At 40.7% G+C, this 23,243-nt stretch overlaps 1 protein-coding gene across 2 annotated transcripts in view; it reads left to right on the forward strand.

Moving 5' to 3' along the window:
* EXOC4 (exocyst complex component 4) overlaps positions 1 to 23,243 on the forward strand; it is a 406,844-nt gene that overhangs the window by 9,801 nt on the left and 373,800 nt on the right. Inside the window, exons 2-3 of one of the 2 annotated variants that reach the window (XM_065743825.1) lie at positions 8,477 to 8,666; positions 11,969 to 12,163. In XM_065743825.1, coding sequence (XP_065599897.1) covers positions 8,477 to 8,666; positions 11,969 to 12,163 — 385 coding nt within the window. Of the gene's footprint in view, positions 1 to 8,476; positions 8,667 to 8,855; positions 9,011 to 11,968; positions 12,164 to 23,243 lie in introns of those variants that run through there. The other variant, XM_065743826.1, reaches the window with a different exon arrangement.

Consider the following 23,243-nt stretch of genomic DNA (forward strand, 5'->3'; position numbering starts at 1 on the left):
AGCTTGTTATTTTGTTGCCTCTCTTTCCCATGTATCCTGACCCATTCTCTCTTGTTCACCTTCTGTTGTTTCTTGTCTGTTGGATTTCCTCCTGCTGCCTCCAGCTGTTACTACAGCCAGTCTGGCAACAGTCACACGGGTTCAAACCACAGTAGCAAAGCAAATGCTGCAATGGATGTGTGGCCACAGTCATCAGCAAGAGACACCTTATGAGGAGTAACGGGATTGTAATGGGTTCCTTTTTATCCTTGTTATGTTTTCTTCTTTCACAGCAAAATTTCCTTGGCACACTGCAACCAATTCCGTCAAAAATAGTCTCTGTAGGCCAAGGCCATGCTTTGATATGTTTAATATATATTATATTCCTGTGTCTTGTATAGATTTATTGTGTTCTGTTTAAGTACTTGGCATGATGTAGAAGAGACATCCCTCCAAAAGGTTGGATTTTCCCCCAGACTGCAATGGGCACTTCCTCTGGTTTCTTCTGTTGAGTGATTCCTGGCATTCTTTTTGCTGGAGAAGAAGGTGATAACATAAGGGAGTCACGTAAGTTGGACACAGTTTAAGCACAGTCTCAGCTTTCACCGTGACAAGCTTTAGGCCAAGCTGCGTTGTGTGCTGTTGATACCACAAGCTGTCTGTATTGTGGCTTCAGAGGTGGAAGTGAGGAACTGGTAGGCTTCACAGGATGCAGTACCGAGCGACACCGGAACAGGTGGCAGGAAGTTTTGCTGGGGGTTGCTGTTAAAAATTGAGCTTTATTTGCTCCCCTGGTGATGTAGCACTTGCAATTATGCTTCGCTCAAATGTTCATTTTCTCAATCAAGTGAGAAATATTTCAATTTGATCAGTGTGCCTTTTTTGTTGGTGTTTCCCACTGTCTTTAATGAGTGTTTTCATGTGAATAAGCGATGCTGACTGAAGGCAAGTGAATTGCACTTGTAAAGAAACTTGATCCAGACGTGATGGAGCCTTCCTCATGGATTTCCAAACATCACCTGTGCATCACGTTACTCTTTTCCTCCTTAAACCCAGATATTTGCATGTACCTGATATGATGTGAGGGTGCAGAGGAAGAGGGGACTCCACAGGGATGCCCAGATGCTGAAAACGCACAGCAGTGTTTGCAAGAGGACTGAACAGTCCTTTCCAGCCAAATAAGCTTTGTACTTCTCCACAAGGACTGCATTCTGCAGGTGCTCACTTAACGTTAATTTTCTGTGGTGCGTGTTTGGGCACAGAGTGTCTGTCCTTCTATTGTGATACTATCTACAGTATCATAAAGCCTACGTAGTGTTACTACAACATTCTTTCTGCAAAAGAAGTCCATGAGTCAAGAAACTGGTATTTAAAACCCTGTTTAAAATCTGTAGCGTAGCAGTAATCATCCTTAAACAGGGCTGGCTTTAGGGTAGGTAAAATAGGCAGTTTATCTACCCAGCCTTGCTGGAGGCATCAGAGAAAGCAAACCTGCAGAAATGAAATGTTTATTATTTATTACCAGTTTCCTCTTAAAATTGGCACTAATGTGGGCGAGCAAAAGAAATTACCCATCTGCACCTATAGAACGGAATACAGCCCATGGTAACACAGGTCATGTGGGGGGATACAAGGCTGATTGGTGCAAATAGAAATTCTTGTTGAGTCTGAAATCTGATTGCTGCTGGCCCTGTAACTTTGAGATTGCTGCCTGTGCCTGTAAATGAATGGTCTTAAAGGTTAATGCTAACTTCCTTTTTTGCAAAGATGCCGGACACAGGGTTGGGGGGGAGGGGAGGGCTAAATACAGGAATTAAAGGAAACGTATGCTGTTGTGAAGGAAGCAGCAGGGTTTTGAGATGAAGCGAGAGCAGTGTGGAGCACACCTTGAATTTGGGTTCAGAAGCACAAGAGCTTGTGTGTGCAGTAAGGGCATGCAGAGCTTTGCAAAATGAGGAGGTTGGCCTGGGCATTCAGAGGTGAGGAATTCAGGGATTTCTCTGTCCAGGAGCTGTCCTGGTTATTGGCCTGTGTAGAATAAAATGGAGGGTGTAACAAAGCGCAGCTGCTTTTCTGATGCTTCAGAATGAGGTTCAGTATTGTGGTGATGGATACTAAGACCAAATCTTCAGTGTCAAACAGGATTGAAAATGCTGAGGGAGCATCCTAGCTGTTCATGGATCCCTTTGGAAGGAAGACAGGCAGTTTTCTTAAATCATCCCAGTATTTCAGCCATTCCTGTATGTATTTCTGTGTACAAAGCAAACAGAGCCTGTAAAGCTTTGTGGCTGGTAGCAAGCATCACAGCTGAAGCAGCAGCACGTAAAGACCTGCAGTGCTGCTGGCTTTGCAGAGGGCTTTTTTTTTCACTAAGTGAAGTGGGGTGCCCCAGAATAAGCACTTTGTAACTGCCCTGGTGGGTGTTTTCAGTTGGCACTCATCCTGGTCGCAGAGTGACAGAGTAAAGTCATCTGTTGTGCATTTCATTCACATCAAAGTTTATTTTGGAGTTGTTTGGTGCAGATGAGGAACATTGGTGTTCCATAAACTAAATGCTAATTTGTGTGCAGCGTGCTTTCTGTGGTGCTGGTAGCTATGATGTGAAACCTTGCTTTGGGGCTGGAGTACATTTGGAGCTCGAAAGTATGTTGTTATGAAGGGAGGGGAATCTTTCCATAGATTTGCAGCTGCTCAGCTTTGTGTAGCATTTCTGTGCTCCTGTAGTTATCTGTTGTGCCATATGATGTGTCCTACAATAGTGTTTGTTTTCTTCTGCTGTTGAATAGCTTAGTAAACATTGTTGTGAACTGAAAGAACACAATGGAAGAAGTTTATTAGCTCGTGAACTAAGGACGGATTGTTTTCTGTGCTTTTACATCAGAAGTCTGCATTGAGTTCTGGGCTGGTTTGAAGAGAGTTTGCAGCTCCTGTTTTCTTTACCTTCCTCCTCCACTTAACCCATTGCACTCTAGGGGTGAATTTACGGATGAGATGGTGAGTGTTCATAATTTCTGTTTAGCTTGTGATGACTACAATCTGTTGAACTGCTGGAAAGCAACAGATGAAGGTGAGTTCAAACATACTTGAGGTCCTTGTTTGTCCCAGCATGCTTTGTTCATGGAATCATAGGATGGCCTGGGTTGAAAAGGACCTCAAAGATCATCCAGCTTCAACCCCACTGCTGTGGGCAGAGTTGCCAACCACTAGAGCAGGCTGCCCAGAGCCACATCCAGCCTTGTCTTGTATGCCTCTGGGTATGGGGCATCCACAACCACTCTGGGCAACATGTTCCAGTGCATCACCACCCTCTGAGTGAAAAGCTTCCTCCTAACATCTAATCTAGATCTCTGTTTTATTTTCAAACCATTCCCCCTTGTCCTATCACCATCAGCCCATGTAAACAGTCATTCCCCCTCCTGTTTATGTGCTCCCTTTAGGTCCTGGAAGGCCACAGTGAGGGCTCCCCGGTTCCTTCATCCTCAACACTGAGGAAGAAGGGCCAGAGATGTGGGGGTCATTCTGTTTTTTAGAATGATGCAGTCCTGTCTCTTGCAGAAAAGGTTGAGATGGCAATTGCATTTTGTCAAAGTTTTCTTTGTGTTTACCTTTGGAAATGAGCAATTCCTGTCTCATTTGGCACAGTGAAGGCGTCTTGCTGGATAGCAGTACTTCAGGACTCCTGTAGAAGTCTTTCCACTTGCTCCCTGTGTTGGTTGTTTGAATTGGGAACTGGAAAACAGAGGAGAAAAATGTTTCTGACCTGAAGATGAATTTTTACTGGAATGAGTAGTCCCAATGGACTTTTAAAATTAACCTAACACCTTTGTGTATTTACTGACACTGGGGAAGTAGCAAGGTTTGTTTCATTCTTGTAGGAAATATGTTGTGCATCTCATGATTAAAAACATTTCAGGGATTTTGTTTAATCATCTTTTCCCTCGTGTCTTCAGTGAAAGCAGCTCCACTGAATTAAATGTTTGTACAGTCTGTGTTTTTAACTATGTAAAATCAGAAGGGGCAATGAGATTTGGCTGAACTGATTTCTGCTTTACTATAGCATTAAAAACGTCCCTTAACAGACTAACATCCAGTTGGAATGATTCTAATCCTATTGAGCTCTTGCTAATGAGACAGGCATATGCAGCCATCCAGCTGCCAAGTACAAATTGCAGGTATTTTACAGGAGAGGCGGATTCTCATTTAGTAAAATGAAAACAAAAAAAAACAACAAATGAACTGATCAGGGAACCCTTCTGGAAATCCCCACCGAGTCTTATCATATATACACTAGCTATGCAGATTGACATTTCTTCTGTTGGTCATGTGTTTTGGATGCTTCTGCTTTTCAGGGAATTCTGGAAGGTTGATGTGTATTTATCATTTTATAATCCTGTCCTGTATTGTAATTCTCCCCTTCAAAGTTCTTGCTGCGAAGTTCCCTTACCAGACAATTCTGATCCTTTCTATTTGGCAAACAGCATGTTGACTTTTCTTCTTCCTTGCCACACATTTTAATAGAACTGAAACAAGCAAAGATGCCCTTGGCTTACTTTTCTGCAGTGTTAGCAGGAATACGTATAATCTCAAGAATATTAAGTATTCCTTGCTTTGCTCTCTGCTGTGCTGAACAAGAGAGGCTTAGGAAATTCAGGTGTGGTTCAGACTGACAGGGCTCCTTTTTGTACTTACAGGTACCACTAGACTTCAAGGATTTAATGTCCTGGATTTTTTTTTTTCTTAGGGGAAAAATAAATGGTAAATTAGTAGAATAGAGAGAAAGTGGTTAGCTTTGGTTGAAGTAGGTAAAATTAAGGTTCAGCTTATTGGTGCTGTAACTGGAGAAGAAGAAAAGAAAGGTCTTGCTGCTGGCTGTGAGCAGTTGAAAACACTCATACTCAATCAAACACGTTGCAGAAAATTGTCCCTTAAAAGCAGGGTGTGCAGAGAAGTGAGTTATTTTGTGGGGAAAAAACTTAATATGGATTTTTGAGAAATTGAGAGGAAGTGTTCTCAGTTTTACAGCACAGTAGTTTCTGACGTGACTTGAGATAGCTTCGTTTCAGCTTATTTATATATTGCAGTTCATATTCTTACATTGGGTTTGCTTTTCTCTAAGTGCTCTTTGATGGTTGTTCAGTACACGATCGTGGGATGCATCGTGCATACACTTTCTGTTTCCCCAGCTGTCTATCCAGATGTCTGTAGTGACAGTTTCTAAAATCAAAACCTTATACTTCTGAAACGTCGTGGTCTTTTGGTGAAGTAAATGAAGAAGGAGTCTCTGCTGTTGCTTTTTTCCACTTGGATCTTTGGTTGTGATTTAAACTTCTGGGTTATCTGTAAGGAAATCATTTGCAAGTACTTAAGGCAAATTCATGTGGACGGAGTCCCTGTCCTGCCATAAAATAGCACCTTTTTAAAGGTTTAAACTATAACTCTGTAAGAATGGATCACTGCTGTCTCATCTTTTTGCAGGTCTGGGAGCTGAAATATCCTGGTAAGGAGGACAGGCCCTGTGTTGGCCTATGGTGTGTGTGTGTTTGTGTGTGTATGTGCACAGGAGTGAAGTCCAACCTGGTCTAAGGAGCCTACTTTTGACAGGGGGATTGGACTTGATGATCCCTTCCAACCCCTGCAATTCTGTGTGATTCTCTTGTGTGTGACCTTCAACTCCAGCTCCTCCAAAATGTCACCCAGCTTTAGGTGATCTAAATTCTGAGAATCTTCCAGAAAATAAGAACAAATGCTCTATTGTAGCTCAGCAGCTGGTCTCAAACACTAGCAATACATGATATTGGGATATTCATCTTTGTTCACTTAGAGGTACCTGGTGCCTTATACATTTCTGTTGTCCAGGTTGTTGGGTTAGGGAGGCTGTAGGCCACCATGAGGCCTTCCTCGATCTAAACAAACCTGATTTCTGACTTCTGCAGCTGTCAGATGTGTATCTCCTTTCAACCTTTTCCAATCTGAAGTGTCTTCGCCTTAGCAGAGAGAATAACTGCTTCATCACTTCCCACTATTTCACTTCTGTTTTCAAGGCCAGCTGAAGAGAAAACAGACCAGAACTGCACCCAGTGCTCCACCTGCCAGCAGAGATAGGTTTTGCACAGCAGCAGCAGTGCGGGTCCTTTTCTTGCTCTCATCTTGCTGAATTCTGGGTGACTTCTGTGTATGAAGCTTGTGTTTCCAGAGAACAAGAAGTGTAGAAAAAAACCTTGGCAACTATATTCCCAGTGCAGGCTGCTGAGGTTCCTGAAGTCAGAATGGATGAACGGAGGCACTGAGACCTCAGTGTTCCCGTTACCCTACTTTAGTAATGTTTTCCTTAGTTCTAATATTACATACTACTGCTGGCTGCATTGTGGTTTAAATGATGATGTTTTTGAAACTTGGTCTGTAGTTGTGCAAAGATGAGGTACGTCAAGAATTTAGAACTTTAATTTTGTTTAATTAAAGCTGGAATCTTTCCTAGTCAATGGAATAGGCCAGTTGGGTTCAGCTTTTTGTTTCTGCAATAATCCACAATTCTTGTGCAGTCTATAGCACAGGTGAGAGAGAATCAATGCTTCCATCAACTATTGGATGCAGGTAATATTGTTCAGCTTCAAACTCAAACAAAACATCAATGTCTAATGAGGAGCAACCTTTGTGCCTGGTATAACCATGCTGAATAACAGTCTTCCAGCAAAAGCAAGCAGTTCTTCAAAAATAAAGAGTGTCCATGTGCTAGAGCTCTTAATGGAGTGAGATGTACTGCCAGGCACATTCTTTCACTTGCTTTCTTTTCATCTGTTACAGCCTGAACCCAAACTTCACTGTGGTGCACAGGTTCTGTGTATTTGATTCTGTTGCATTAGCTGTATGCTTACCTTTGTTTTCTAGCACATCTTCCCACATCAATTTATCAGAAGTGATTACATGACTTCTGCTAACAGTGTTGCAGTGTTTCAGTAGTACTGGGTGCATGTAGTCACAGCTTAATTGTTTGAGGGACAAGAGCTGTGTATTCATCAGGTAGGGAGGAAAAAATGAGCCACGGAGACACAGGTCTGTGTGCTTAGCCCATTGCAAGGCAGGGATTTCCCATTTCCATGTGGATTCTGTAGCATTGGAGAGCTGCATAAAGCTGCAATGGGAGTGCTCTGTGTGCTATGCCTGATGTCAGAGCTGTAATCCAATTTGCTTAATTCCTGCTTTGTTTTCTAGCCACTCTACCACTGTTGTTCCTTTCTTTCCAGGTTCTTTTTTGCATGATATTAAAATGCTTCGCATGCAATAGAAGCTAATTGAAATAACTTCTTTGGGAAAACACAATTTAAGGCATAACTAAGAATAGAATCTTGGTGTAGTAACACTAGAAAGCATTTCCATTTCTATAGCTACTATGAAACACCATACTCTAAATACCACAATCTTATGCACTGGAAGATGTTAAGTAACCTTCATGGAGTGAGGAGGATAAACTGGGGGTAGCCTCATTTCTAGGTGTTCCTTGGGCAAAAGCAGAGGTGCACCCTTGTCACCTGTAATATATGGCAGCTCTTCATGTTTGGGAGGAGGACGAGAGTGTAAAGAACCTACACTGGTAGTTCTGAGCCATAACGAAGGAGACTTTGATCCTCACCTTCCATCCTCACTTCCATATGTTCAGGCCTTCTGCCACTGCCAAAGGGTAAAAGCAGTAGAATTGTGTCAAATAAAATACACCGCTTGGGTGTGTTGTTGTTCATGGAGCTGTAGGAGGCATTGTGGCTTTAATTCTCCTTTCTTCCTTGTTTGTCGAGTCGGACAAGTATACTCATCCTCCCGTCGTGCCATGTTCCATCTGGTAGTACAGATTTGCTTGCTCACTTGAGTTTTCTTAGCTGCTCTTTCTGGAATCGTGATCTCTTGTGAAATGGCTTGTTTTATTTTTTCTTTTTTGTCCCTCTACTTTTAAAGATGGAGCCCTTGAGTGGGTGGCACAGCCTGTTGTTTTTCTTTGTAGGGAAGCACAAGCAGTGAACTGGAAGCTCTGGGTATGCTTCCTTTGACTTTCAGAGAAAGGGAGCATTTGTTCATGGCGTTATGTCCCAGATAAAAGGAAACAAGGAAACGATGTTTGAGTTCTGGCTATTTATGTCAGTCAAGGCTTGGGTAGGCTTTTGGTGGGATTCTCTATCTGCTAAAATAGAATTTCTTCTGGATAGCTCTTTGTAAGTAATAAATGGGGGATATATTTCAGATGTTATACTGTCCCCACGGTCACAGCAGTCGGGCAATACAGTAACTGACATCACTTCCCCTTTTTCATAAATCCAGTAATACTGTCAATTAAAAAGGGCTTCCAAGCATCTGAAAATCAGGTAATGAACAGAAAAACAAACAAACAAAAAAAGAGGCGATGTGAGACTGAAAGCAGTGTCTGGTCCACAGCGAACATTTTAAGAAGAGGCTTCTTGTCCTGAGAAGTAATGTCAAAATATCCTTATTTTTAACACCTTTTTGTCCTTAGAACTCTGTCTACCAGTGATGACGTTGAGGATCGAGAGAATGAGAAGGGCCGCCTGGAAGAAGCGTATGAGAAGTGTGACCGGGATTTGGATGAGCTCATTGTGCAGCACTACACTGAGCTCACCACTGCGATTCGCACCTACCAGAGCATCACAGAGCGCATCACCAACTCACGGAACAAAATCAAACAGGTGAGGGCTGACTTCACGGATGTTGCTCTGCTTGCACTCCCTGGATAGCCTGTAGTCTTTGTACAAATGTTTGCAACTTCTCCTGAGTTCTGTTCCGTTATTGGCGGTGGAATGTAAGCTCACGTTTTAACCTCTTATTTCTCACCTTTTTCCAGCTACTTGTTGTCATCTTTAAGTGAACTAAAAATTGAATTGAGAAGGCACTGCTGGGTGCTAACCAGACTCTGGTAACTGGGAGCAGAGCATCCACTCTTAATGCAGTGGTCCCAGGTGATGTCTTACTGCCAGTGTGTTTTCCATAAGGTCTCAGAACACAGGTAATTAAAGAGAAAAATAAGAGAAGGGTAAGAAGAGCAAAGCTTTGCAGTGCCCTCTGTTCATTTACTGTCTGGGCAAGTTGCTGTCAGGTTTTGAAGTCTAAGGGCTGCTAAGCTAACACCTTTCCATCTGATCTGTTCATGTCTTTGTATGTTGGCCTCCGACAACCTCCAGAGTAGTCTGGGTGATTCATCAGCTTGTTTTTTCCTCAGAGAATATGAATTTTGGTGCTATTTCCAAACTCAGTTCTGTTGTGTGAATGCACATGAACTCTGTGCCCCCATGTATTTCTGTGTTTTGAGTGCTCACACTTCAGTACTGGGTCAATAAATAACTCAGGCACTCTTTGTTGTGGACTTGTTCCGTCTGCTCTCTCCTTCCATCTCTGATTACTATAGCAATAGATAAATTCTTTGGTCTCTTGTCCTGTCTTTTACTTCCCGTGTGGTTTGCCTCACCTAAACTTTGCAATCTAGGCACCAGAATTGTTCCTTTTTTTTTTTTTTTTCCTGTCTCTGGAGAGGTCTCAGAACCTTTCACAGTATTGCTTTAGGAGCAGTAGGCTGTGACCCTTCTGGGGGCTACGTACTGACCCTTCTGCCTTTTAAAATTCATTTAGCATTTTCAAAGAGAATGAGACCATCTTGATGCTTTCCAAGGGTAAGAGTTCATTCTAGGATATATGTGCAAAGCTCAGCGCTTTGAAAGCAGAGATCAATTGCACTAAATTTGAAGTAAGCTATTGCTGGTGGCGTGTTTTCACACAGTGTACTAAGCTTTACAGAGGTCAAAACAAACATACTGGGAGGAGACCTTTTGGTCCTGTGTGGAAGAAAGACTCTAAAGGTGAAGGACCTTTTGATATTTAAGGTTTCCTATTAGTTTTGGTCAACATGTATTGTGGTAGCTTTGTCTTACTCTCATGGGAGGCCCCAGATCTGATTTGTCATCATTCTGTATCAGTAAATCCTTATGATTTTGATTGCACAGGCATTTGTTTATGTTAGGAACTGTGGAAATGATAGGCAGTCCAGATTCCTCTGTATGTATACCTTTTGTAGTTAATTCTTGTATGAATACCTGTTGGAACAGCTTGCTTTTGTCTCAATTTGGGATCTAGCTTTAGAGGTGTTACCACTGTAAAATTGGGTTAGAGGAGAAGCACTTAGACCTGCCACAAGGAAGTTGGTTCTTAAAGGCTTACTGTTCATTCTTTTCTGTGCTCCCAAATGTAGATATAATTCATCATCTTTCATGCAAGGACTGGTTTAGAAATGTCTTGTGAGATTCCTTCTAGCCCCACAACTGTTGTAGTTGACCCAGTTTTGCTCTGTGTAAGAGCAGCCCACTGATGATGGTATGCTAGGTCAGTCCAACATTTTAAATTAAGGTATTGAACAGGGATTATGTCCAAAATGAAATCTCTGTGCATTTTAGTTTCCCTTTGCTTTTGTGGCAAGTTATAACACTTACAGATTTTCTGTTGTCTGTGGGTTTTTCAGCATTAAACTTCGAAATGTCTTTCTGAAAAGAATGATGTTACTCTGTTGAAGTCTTAGTCTCTTCTGACTGTCTGGAGGCTGCTCTATACCAAAGTTAATTACCAGATGTCTGTATTTTGCTCTGGCTGTGCATTTGGCTAACTGCCTTTACGTGGACAAGGTACACTGAAGTGGGATTTCTGGAGTACTCTGAAGTCTTCTTATTTAAAAATAAATGTAAGGGCCTACTTCTCAGTCTCTCCTCATGTGTAATTCAGTGAGAGTTCGTGAGAAAAGATTGGAGCCTGAGTACTCAAAACTTAACTCAAAAGCCGGAGTAGTGAGAAAGCAATGTGTGAAGCTGTGTTGTTAATTGCTCCCATATTTTAATATGTGATTATTGATTTACATTATGCATGAAAAGTTAGATTTTACTGACCTTATCAGAGGATACTGGGAGAACCTTACAGCACAGAATGTAGGCTATGGGCATAACCAGGGAGAATGGATAAGTATAGCTCTTGCTGCCTCTTTGTTAGCAGTGGGATAGAATAAGAAGAGACTTTGCCAGTTGGATGAGCATCTGACATACGATCACAGAATCACAGAATTGTAGGGGTTGGAAGGGACCTCTAGAGATCATCTAGTCCAACCCCCCCTTCCAAAGCAGCTCCCTAGTCCAGGTTGCACAGGTAGACGTCCAGGTGGGTCTTTAATGTCTCCGGAAAAGGAGACTCCACCACCTCTCTGGGCAGCCTGTGCCAGTGCTGAATCACCTGTACTGTGAAGAAGTTCCCACACACATTTGTGCAGAACTTACTGTGCATCAGTTTGTGGCCATTTCCCCTTGTATCGCTACACACTGCAAGTCCAGCCTCCTTCCTTTGCCTCCTGTTCCTTAGATATTTATAGATGTAAATATATAAAAATGCTGAGTTGAATTCTATCCTAACACCTATTTGTTACACTGATACCAGATCTCATAAAAACAAACCTGTTATTGCTCAAGCTATTGGGAAAGTGATTGTACTGTCAGACAATTAGGCTTCAAGAAATGAACATGCAGCTTGGAGAAAGGAGGAGATGTGCCAGAAGATTCAATAGACAGATGGAGAATGTTTGCATCAGAAAAATTAGTAGTGGTTTATTTGCTTTCACTGCAAATTAGATTGTTGTTGTATGCCAAAATACTGAAATGTTTTTTGGAAAACTGCAAATAAGTCCTTGGTCGTGGCTAATAGGATCCTACATTTGTTCATGTGATCATACTCCAGTTAAGTTCTCACTAATAGTACAAAACTGGTACTAAAAGCATTTCACTTTGAAAACAATTCCCATTTCTTTTAGCTAGAGGAATAACCAAAGAAATTGAATTCTATCACTGTCTTAAGATATTTTTGAAATTCCTATTAAAGTAGGTAGGAGTGGGAATGGGCTGGTTTGTGTTAGAAGTGCAAGTTACGGGGGCAGATTTAATTTAATCTTCTGACACATTGCTTGTAGGTGAAGGAGAACCTGCTCTCATGCAAGATGCTGCTGCACTGCAAGAGGGACGAGTTACGCAAGTTGTGGATTGAAGGGATTGAACACAAACATGTCCTGAATTTGCTGGATGAGATAGAGAACATCAAACAGGTCCCCCAGAAGCTGGAGCAGTGCATGGCCAGCAAGCACTACCTCAATGCAACAGACATGCTGGTAAGATGTCAGACCTTGTCCTGGGCAAACACTCAGTGAAGATATCCTTGTCAGCTGTCTGATCACCTGTAGACAGGTCTGCCATTTGTGTTACATTATTTGCTTTTTAATTTTCCTACTTGTTTTGTCAGTTGCTGCTTTCTTTAAGTGAAGCTTCTGTTTGTTTTCATTTTGATCCTCCCTGGCTAGACTTTGGGTCACAGTCTCTGTTCTTGTTTGGTTGTCTCTTGTTTTTATTTTGTACTTTCAGAGCTGCCTTCACCTGTTTACTTGTCATAATCCTTTTTATAACCAGTTCTTTCTTTGCTCATTTGATCCGCACATAGGATTTCCTGCTGCTTTTAGAACTTACTTCTCTATGCAATTTTTTTCTCTCAGCTTTCTAATATAGCTCCCAAAATGTTCTTAGGCCTTCTCCTGAACTGTTCTGTTTGCTGACAATCTCTTCTTGCTTTCTTATATTTTAAATATTATTCAAATGAATTTCCCAGATGCCTGTGTTGTCATCATTCTTTACATTTTATAAATTATTTCACCACAATTTTTGTTGTGGAAGAGATACCTTTTTTCTCTCCATGTTCATCTCTCAGAAGGCACTCACTACATCAGTTATTAGTCAGGCAAACATCTTTCACTATTTAGGTGTGATGAGTTCTTTTGTCTTCCTCTGGGTCTTTTACTGGGACTCTTGATCCTTATTCCTTATCTCCAGCTCGTTTTTCATCTTTTCTCCCTTCCTTCAAGTATTTTTATCTATGTTTCCACCTCTTCTACAAGCATACCTTGCAATTCCAGTCCTGTGGTGGAGACATTCTTTCTGAACTTCTTTAAAATAAATCTTTTTTGTTTCTAAACTTAACAAGCAAATTTTCCTAACCAGACTCCAATCCTTTATTTCTTGGAACTTACTTCTACAGTAACCAAGAAAGTTTGAGAGAGGTTATATGCATTCCTGATACGTGTCCAGTTCTGGAATCCTCACTACAGGAGAGAGAAACTTAGTGGAGCAAGGCTAGTGAAAGGCTGTAAGGATAGTTAAGGAGTAGGAACATCTCTCCTGTGAGGAGAAGCTGAGAGTACTAGGACTGCTTAGCTTTGGGAAAAGAAGTCTGAGGGAGACCTATCAACCTTTGTAAATATCTGGTAGGAGGCTGAGAGAAAACACAGCCAAATTTCTCTCAGTGGTGCCCAATGCCAGGACAAGAGGCACAGGGCACAGACTGAAATATAAGAAATTCTATCTGAATGTGAGGGAATGCTTTACTGCAAGGATGGTTGAACACTGTGACAGGTTGCCCAGAGAGATTGTTGTGGAGTCTCCATGGATAATTTTCAGATCCAGACTGGGCACGGGCCTGGGCAGCCTGCTGTAGCTGACCTTGCATCAGCAAGCGTTGGATTAGAAGATCTCTGAAGGTTCTTGCAACCTCAGCTATTCTGTGATTCAGAAGTGAAGGCAAATATATATTTTCCTAATAATGCTTTAAGGAAGTCTTTTCAATGCCTTCTCTGTTATTTCCTTTATTAACTTCACTGTCCCTTGCATTTCTCACAAGTTCAATCTTAGCTATCCCTCTTCACTTTTTTTTTTAACTAAGCCATTCATTATTCAGCAGGATGAAGAGCTGAAAATCATAGCGTTGTCATCCTGTACTCCTAAAGTCCAAACTAGAGCTTCAATTTCTTTTCTGTTTTCTCTCATTTTACCTGAAATATGACTTTTAAAATGTTCAAGACCCTCCTGGATGCCTACCTGTGCAACGTGGTCTAGGGAGCTGCTTTGGCAGGAGGTTGTACTCGATCTCTAGAGATCCCTTCCAACCCTTACAATTCTGTGATTCTGAACCTCTAAACTGTATAAGGTGGTTTGATGTCTGTTTCCTCATTTTCTCTGATGGCTTGTGTAAGTGTATCTGGATTTTTGTTGTTCCTGTCACATTTTCTTGCTTGATTTCATTCTTCCTTCACCTTCCTGGTCTTTTCTGTTGTGTGTGTTCTGTTTTTATGCCACATCTGGTGTAATCATCTTTCTGTAATCTGGTCACAATCTTCCCTTTTGTCTTTTTCAAAACCATCTTCCAGGGACATGCTCAATCTTATTCTCCTTAGATTGTTGCTTTACTTCAAACATGAATGATCATCTTCTGTCTTTCCTACCATTCTGTAAGTCATCTGGGTTGGGTAATGTATTTCTATTCTGTAACATGAGGTGAAGTTTTGTAAAATGTTATATAAAACATGTTTGAATTGCTCGAAAGGGATCAGCAATGTAAGGACTGAGGCAGCATGTAGGGATGCAGTCACACTTGATCAAAAGTTTCTGGTGTAAGAAATTGGAATGAGGTGTCAGCCTGATATTTTTAATTATGAGATGAAGGTGATGTAAATTAATGGAGCAAAGTTCAGGGCAAAACGTAGAATTAAGTGTTAAGATTGTTATTGGTTGAAATTTCAACCAATGTGGATGATTTCTTTTGCTGATAGACATACTCTTTGTGCTGATTAAGTTCTAGTTTGCTTGTGGGTTTTTTAAAGAATTATTTTCAGAGGGAATTTCCAGAAAAAACAGTTCATTTTCTATCTGAAATAAAAAGTAAGAAGTGTTTTGAAGTACATATTTGTGTTGTATTACTGGTTTGCAATACATTGTGTGCAATTTCTTTGGTCTGTGTATATATACGTACGTGTACGTCTGTCAATGTGGATTGCATGTATAGGTAAGCTTGCCCAAGGCTGTAAGATAGAGCCAATATTAGAAGTACAAACTACTATAGTCTACCAAAGTACTTTTGCCCCACAGTGGAGAATCCATTCTAAAGAAGTCAAATGAGAATGACAGAAGAAGCTACTGTTCAGATTTTTATTAAATTAAGGAATGCATTGGAAACTTGAGTGAAAATTAAATGCTTTCAGCTGTTCATTTACTCATTTACTCTTCGAATTTTCATTTGAAGACAAATTTCACCTGAAACAGAGAAAAAGTAACCAACCTGCATTTGGAGCCTTTTCATATACAAAAATTGCTCTGGGCTCATTGGCTTTTGCCATCTTGTGTTAATAGTTCCTCTGCAAGACTGTGATGTTGTAATTGCTCTCTGGCTGCAGGATAATTCCTTTCTCCTTTTTTATGATAAGAATATTATGTAAAATAATGACTAAACTGTCAGAAATGCAGAATATTTATAGATCTCTTTGTCTTCTGTATTGTTCCTCAAGGTAAACAGATGCTCCTGGCTTACGAAAAGCCCAGAGTGATCTGACAAGGAGCTTGTATCCCTCGCATTGAAATTGGAGCAACGATTAATATTGTTGCCTGTAGCTTTGTGATATGTACAGTCTAAATTAGACCTTTGCAGTCGCTGTGTTAGGCTGATGCAAGCACGCTAATGGCATAATTTCTGCCTGCTGCAACGCATTTCTGCAGTCTGTTCTTTGTATTCCACTCACATTAATTGAAGTAATTTTGCCACTGAAGCGTGTTTCAAACCTCTGCATTTAAATTGAAATTTTAATTCCCTTATTGTTTGGAAAAGACGGCTGAAAATGGCTTGTTACAGGTTTCATTATCAGTCAAAACTCTCCAGCTGCTGGTTCTAATGTGCAATGACTGAGTAATGCTGGGAAGAATTATTAATATAAGAATGGCAGCTTTTCCCAGTAGCATGAACAAGATGCAGAGTATCTTTTGTCAGTATGAAGTTAACAATTTTAAGAGGCTGGTGTTGTGTTTCTTGTTCTATATTCGTCTAAAGTAGTGCAGATGAGCTTTGATTATCATTTGTTCATGTTGTGTGTTGTGGTGTCTTTATAATACGCACTCCTGGGAGTAGGGCCAGGGTTTGCTGTTCTATAACTGTGGGTTACACACTTTGTCTTAAAGTTCCAGTTCCAACTTCTGTGGTACTGTAAAGCTCTGGAGTAATGAGGAGGGTCCAGAAAACACAAAACTCCTGATTGAGACAGATCATTTGTTACCTTCAACTTTTGTATTTGCTTTTTTGAAGTATGAGTGCATCTATCTGTAAAGGATCTGGTTCGTGATACACATCACTGCTAAAAGTGAAATTCACTTCGATTCACTTTGATGTGGCAATTGAGTGCAGGTGCACACATGTTCATGTATTTTCTCTTTACTGTAAAGCACAATCGGGTGCTGAGAGAGGAATTCTAACATGGAAGGAGCTCTGTGAGAAGGCGGTGCACAGTCTCAATGCAAGAGCAGCAGAACTGGTGATGGAGGCAAGATGGGGCTGGCTTATAGCTAGCACTTGGCCTGGAGGCATTACTGTGATTGCTGGAAGACAGGAATCTGAATTATTCTCATTTGAGGCTGGAAGAGAAGATCTGCATGAGCTATAGAAGATCTGCATGAGCTATAGAAGATCTGCATGAGCTATAGAAGATCTGCATGAGCTGTAGAAGACTATAGTCAAGCCAGGTCTTGAGGAAGGGGGCACAGCAGGTTGGTCATTGTGTAAGGACAGAAGGGCTCTTGCTTAGAGGAAGCAATCCATGTCTTGTTTCCTTCAGCAGTGGGTGATGTATTGAAGGACACTATGCTGCGATTACGGTTTCTTAACTCAAGTAGTGTAGAGGTCTGTGGTGTTGATCTAATTGTTCTGGCTCTACTGTTGACCCATGAGGTACCCGTAGGGAGGAATTTATATTTTCCATTTGTTTAAATAATCTAAGAGATGAAATGCTAAAAACAGTTGAAGGAAAAAATGTTATTGAATCAAGTAATTAAAGGTCATATCATAACACAGTTAAATGAAAATTGCTTAGGCTACTTTCTTTGCATTGCCTAGCTTTTAACTGTCTAGCTTTGCAATTTTAATGAGCTAATATCACTTTTTTAAAGTCTATACACTTTGACAAACAATTTTAAAATCCAATAGACCATGACATACTTAGTCTGAACTTGATTTCTTATTGTAAGAGTGCAGTTCCTTTGAGTGCAGGATTGTAGCAGGTAGCAGAACACTGAGAAGCTGCACAAATAGATCCATGGGATAAGAGAGGATTACTGCCGTACCAGCTGAATTCATTTTTTATTAGGAGGATGAGAGAAAGCAAAGAATAGGTGAGAAAGAGGAAGTAAGGCACCCTCTGACTGTTGTTCACTTTGGTTTGATATCATACTGTCACGGTGTTATCCGTGACAGTGACCCAAGGGAAAATCGAGAAGGGAGAGAGAAAGGGAAAGAAAAAAAAACTGCGTCAGTGACCACTTGGCCGCCCGAGCAGAGCCGCGCTCCGGGGGGAGGGGAAACAGCGGGAATAGATGGGTCTACAAAAAGAAACAACGGCACGATTTGAGAAGGAACGGTAACTACTAAATCTAATAAAATTGAACAATTGAGAGAGAAATGAAGTTTCCAAACCAAAAGCTGTGAGCTTACGTTAAGGAGGAATTGCAGGGGAAGCACACGTGCTGCTGCTCCGCCTCAGCCCAGAGGAGCGCGCCCAGGCAGAGTGCCGCCTGACATCCGGTGCGGAGCTCCGCCCCTCTGCTGCTCCCACAGCATTAACTCCTTCACTGCTGCATGATGCTCTGATGTGGAATACCGGCATCAACACCACAAAACCAGAACACACACCTAGTTATGTTACAGAGCTAGGAACTGATGTGTGTCTGTGTTTTACTCAGGAGCACATCCTTCACATCGAGCCTGCCTGTTATTGTCTAAACTAGTAGGAAGTTGAAGAGAGAGAGTAATTTGTTCCTCGAGAAGTAGGCCAGGGAACACTCCAACAGCAAATTTTCTTTCTTTTTCAGTTTTAAGGACAATTTCAGTTCTCTTGTGTCAAGGGAATATTAACGTCTCCTGTTCCTTTCTGAACTGAATAACAGCATTGGGCTTTTCTCAGAACTGGCTGCTTTCTTAGTGCCAATTTGCATTGTTGCCTATTGTTTGCATTTGTAGACCTGAATGACCATTTTGTTGTTGCATTCAATTAAATTTACTTGACATATCCTCTTCTTTGCATCTGGATGTTATCTATTCGCAGGTAAGTGTGGTCATTTTCACTTGTGTTGATGCAGCACGCTCAGAGCATAGAGTTTAGCACTGCATCCTTATGATGTGTTAAATGAATTTTTATGCAGCTTTATAGACTCCTTTTCTTTAAGATCTGTAGTGTTAATCTGTGCATTCTTTTCATAGTTTGTTATGAAATCTAATCCTTATATCAGGAACTTTCTTATCTAAATTAGAAATGCTGATCAGCCCCAGTGTCTGAATAATAAAGCATTTTACAAAAATTTATATTCCTTATTTTTTCAGTTGGTCTCTAGTAGGTGGGAATGCAGTCAGAAGACATTTCAATATGAGGACAAGCTGAGCAGAAATAATTGTAAAGGTACTGAGGCAGTGAAAAGGGAGAGGATGGGCAAACCGTGAGTAAGGTATTTGGAGAACAGTGCATGAAGACAAGGGATTTAGCTTCTTCTGGGAGAGGGGTTGTCAAGCAAGGAGCTTAAAACGTTGAAATATTTTCCAGTACAGTGGACTGGATGATCTTGGAGGTCTTTTCCAACCTTGGTGATTCTATGATTGTAATATTTTCTCAGGAGCAAAGAAGGGATGTTGCTCACCTACTTGACCTTCCCCATCTCATACTAAAAAAATCACAGAGTCGTTAAGGTTGGAAGAGACCTCTTAGATCAGCTAACTCAACAGTCAGCCCATCGTCACCATGCCCAGTACTACATCTGCCCTTTTCTCCAGCACCTCTGGAGTCAATGACTCCACTGTTTCCATGGGAAGTGTCCTTTCTGAAAACAGTTTCCCCTGGAGTTTATGTGGCATTTGGGGTCATTACATCTTCTCAGAAAATGTTGGACGTTTGTAACCCTGAGTACAGTTATTGAAGAGAGGTCTCACTACTTTCCTTAGTGTCAGATGAGGAGAGGCTTTTGGTTAAGAGTAAGGTGTGGTGATCTCTCTTCTCATATTATATCTAAGAAATACATATATAAGAAAAGCAACAGAATTCTTGGTATGCATTTTATTTACTGTCTGCATTTCTTTCACCTGGAACAAAGAAAACTAATAAAGGAAGTTTTTCCTTTTGTTTCTTCAATTTTGGAATTCAAACACCGCAGTGGAAGAGTGTTGTAATTTTGTAATTAATCCCTTCAGTGAAAATAGGAGTCTTTTTTTCCTTTAGATTTCTGTGGAAATTTTTCTATTATAAAATTTAAGTTTTGGCTCTGCCTCAAATTCTTTCTTTTGAATTACAGAATCACAGAAATGTAGGGGTTGGAAGGGACCTCTAGAGGTCATCTAGTCCAACCCCCCTACCAAAGCAGCTCCCTAGTCCAGGTTGCACAGGTAGGCATCCAGGTAGGTTTTGAATGTCTCCTGAGAAGGAGACTCCACCACCTCTCTGGGCAGCCTGTGCCAGTGCTCCATCACTGCACTGAGAAGTTGTTCCCACACACATTTGTGCAGAACTTACTGTGCATCAGTTTGTGTCCATTTCCCCTCGTCCTATCACCACACACTGCAGAGAAGAGTCCGGCCTTGTTCCTCTGCCTTGCACTCCTTGGATATTTATAGACATAGAGTTAAGAAAATAGTAATACTTTCCATTACTTCTTGCCACGAAGTCTTTCCCCAGTTAGCACAGTGTCTTCTCATTGTAGACAAAGAAGCCTTTTAGAAAGCAGAATTGAGAAGATGGCATCTCCAGGGCTGTATCTCATTTTAAGTTTGATGTGTGCAAGCATCTATACTTACAAGAGCTATGTTGTGCTAGTTTTTAATGATTGGCAAACCTTATTTCTGATAGTTGTATGATTGAGGTTTGGAAGACAAAGGCAGTTTTGATTTTGTTAAGCTGCTATATGGATGGGATATGTTATAGTGTAGTAGTGTAGTGTATATATGCACATAAACAAGGAAATTATCAGCTTTCTTTGGTCTTTCCTGAAGATTCATTTTGAATGCTGTACCTTTACGCACATGACAGAGCTTATTAACGTTATTTGTTTTCCCCAAAGGAAAGCTTAAGTAATTAAGTTTGGAAGAGTACTTATAAGTTGTTTATATGAGAAGCATTGGTATTGTTAGAATGTATTTCACTTCTTTTCTACTCTTTTCTAATTTAGAAAAAACCCTCACCTTGCTAGAATACAGTTGAAGACATTAGAGGATGGAAGGTTTCTTTCCCTTTAAAACATCGTTTATTGTTTTTATTGTTAGTACGCTTACAGATAACTTTATCTCATTCTTTTCATCCTGTAATTTTCATTATCTGAGACAGTCTAGTACATTAAACTGTTAGTGCCTAATACTGCTTCATTTGCATTGACACGTGCTTGACCTCAGCCCCTCTGCTCTTGGTTAATGCACCAACAAGCATTGATATCTCTCTAGAGTATTATCGTGTGGCTGTTAGCTCAACTAATAACAACCATTCATTTAAGCTGATGAAAGTGTATTAAATAAGAAAATGTGTTGTAATTAAGGTAGAATGCTTGTGTCTAGTATCTTACTATGGTAAGATTCAGCTACGCATCAGGCACTGAATGCGTTTCACTACGCATCAGTGATGAAAGGGGAGATGTTTGTCAAGTTCTGCTTTTGGGAACTGACAATTCTCAACTCTAAGCTTAATCTCTCCTGATCATAGTGTTGATGCAGTGATGAGAAGTTCTTTGCTGAAGGCAGTTGACCCTATCCTTTCTTTGGAATGACAGCTTGAGAGATCTGTGTTTTAGTTTATATTCGTTGAGTTTTAAACTCATGAACCTAGGAGTATTACGTACCTTGAGGTTAGTATTTCTTTTGCCATCGATACTGTAGGTAATTTTTGTTATTGATGTATTTTAAGTACTTAATTCTTTGAGACTTTTGAACACTTCAGTGATGATTGGTCTTTCCATCATTTATTTTTTAAACTCTAATTTGTACTTCTGTTATCTTGCCCTTAGTGAAACATTGAAACAAAGGCCAGCAGAATTTGTTGGAAGATCTAGTGGATTGGGTTATGGAACGCTATAAAATATAACATGGATAAAGTGGATTTTATCTTTTAATGCAGCTTAAAAGCCAGTGAATGATGGTTGAAGAAGAGTCGTACGTTTAGTTTTCACTAAGGCGTTTGAAACAGAGGGGTGAATTTATCCCAGAAATTTTCCAATGGAGTAAGCTGATTGATGGCTGGTACCAACTAGCCTTCAAAAAAGCATGAAGGATGAAATGTCATCATGTAGACCCAGAGGAAGACTTACACTGATTAGCTCATAAATGAAGATCTATAGGCAGCATCACTGAGGCGGCGTTGGTTGTCTAAGAATACAGCTTGGTGTTACCTATTGTGACATCTTTATGAATTCTGTATTAACAACCACATTAGTAATTAGTAGGTAAAGAGCTAATTAGAAGGAATTGGATTCCTTTAACAACAGAGAGATGGCTGGGGGAGTGTGAAAGATTAGAGATGCCATCTTGAAGGCAGCAGATCAATTTTGGAAACTGCAGGTTTGCATTACAAAAAACCCAAAAACCTCCCAGTGTTTTACTGTAGTGCATTAGGCCCCCGTTATTGTAGACCTCATTTATATTGGTGGGAGACATTTGGGACGGGTCATACTGGAAAACCACACTTCTTAAAGTCAGTTAAGGATGAATGAGGATGCATGAAATCAGAGACCAAGTGTGGAAATGGAAAATAGAAGAAAAAGCCTTCCAAGTTATTTCTACTGCTTTCACAATACCTACAGTGGTAGCTCTATTCCATGACAGTGATCCAGAGAGATTTAATGTAGATGGCAGCACGAGGTCAGGCCAAAGGTGTGCTGAGGCCAGTAGTGTCTGATAGAGGGGATGCTTAGAAAGAAGATGAAGGTGAAGCAAGCAATAGCAGACCTTTCCCAGAGCACTGAGAGCTTCCAGCAGCAGGCAGCCTTTCACTGAGAAGCTGCTGTGTTTTGTGTTGAATAGCACTCAGTAGATTTCATCCTTGAATCTGTCCCTTTTACTTTTGGAACCAATTTAAGCTTTTGGCCTCAGCAGTGTCCTATGGCATTTGAGGTGTGTGGCTGAGCTTTGTGAGTCTCTCAGAGATGATACCAAACCTTTGATTTGCTAATTTCATCTGATTGCCCAGGAGCTATCCAGGATTCAAGGTGTGCAGCTGTCACAGGTACCAAGTCCACGTGTGTCCCATTTCCAGTGCATTGTTATCTAATAGCCAAAATACAGATGCAGATAGAGGCACAGAATTCCTTGCTCTGAGGAAGCCACTTAGCCATAGCCTTTTCTGTTGAAGTCTAACTGAGCAGTTGGCTAATCCTCTCATGGTTTTTACTAGTTTGTTCCTTGAGCGCTGCTTCAGCACTTTATTACTAGAAAGACATTGATGAATTAGAATGAGTGGAGGAGGAAGTAGTGATTGATGGGTGGTAGGACTAAGAAAAAATTGCAAGAATTAAATTTATTTGGGTGTAGTAAAGGACAGCAGGTGAAGGACATAATCCCATAAGTATTTTAAAACAAGTAGAGGAAAGTAGTAAGTTAGGTTGAGCCACCACCATTTGCATAAATATTTGAGAAAAATAATGGGTGATTGCACTTTGTATTAAGATGTTTATAGCAGGCTTGCTTTGATATTTTCACAGAAGCTGTACTCTCGCTGGCAAAAGATGGCAAATTTGGTAAAATTAAGGCAGTAATATAGTGGTGGAGAAATGTCTTTGTCATCTGATTGACCTCTCTGCTTGTATCTGATATTACTGATAATTTTTTTTCCTTAAAGAAAATAAGACTAAGTGGGATGGTTGATTTACAGTATGGGATTGTAGAATTCAGCTTGCTGGAACTTTTGTGGAAAACACTCTTCTGCTCTGTTAAAGCATTAAAGAAGCGTGTTATTGCTTTGTCCTCACATGTACCTTCTTACTGTTTGGTGTTGTACTGTGTGCTGGCTGCTTGCTGCCTATTTTTGTGGAAATAGCTGCATTTCAGTTGTGTTAGATGAACACCCAAGCGGGAAATCTAGTACAAGGCACTGTGTTTAAGAGGAAGAAAACCCCACAATGAAAAGTAATCCTTCTTACTCTTTTATATCC

Source organism: Cyrtonyx montezumae, unplaced genomic scaffold (assembly GCF_038088225.1).
Source record: "Cyrtonyx montezumae isolate F1298 unplaced genomic scaffold, pur_monq_1.0 scaffold_3, whole genome shotgun sequence".
NCBI classification, from domain to species: Eukaryota; Metazoa; Chordata; class Aves; order Galliformes; family Odontophoridae; genus Cyrtonyx; species Cyrtonyx montezumae.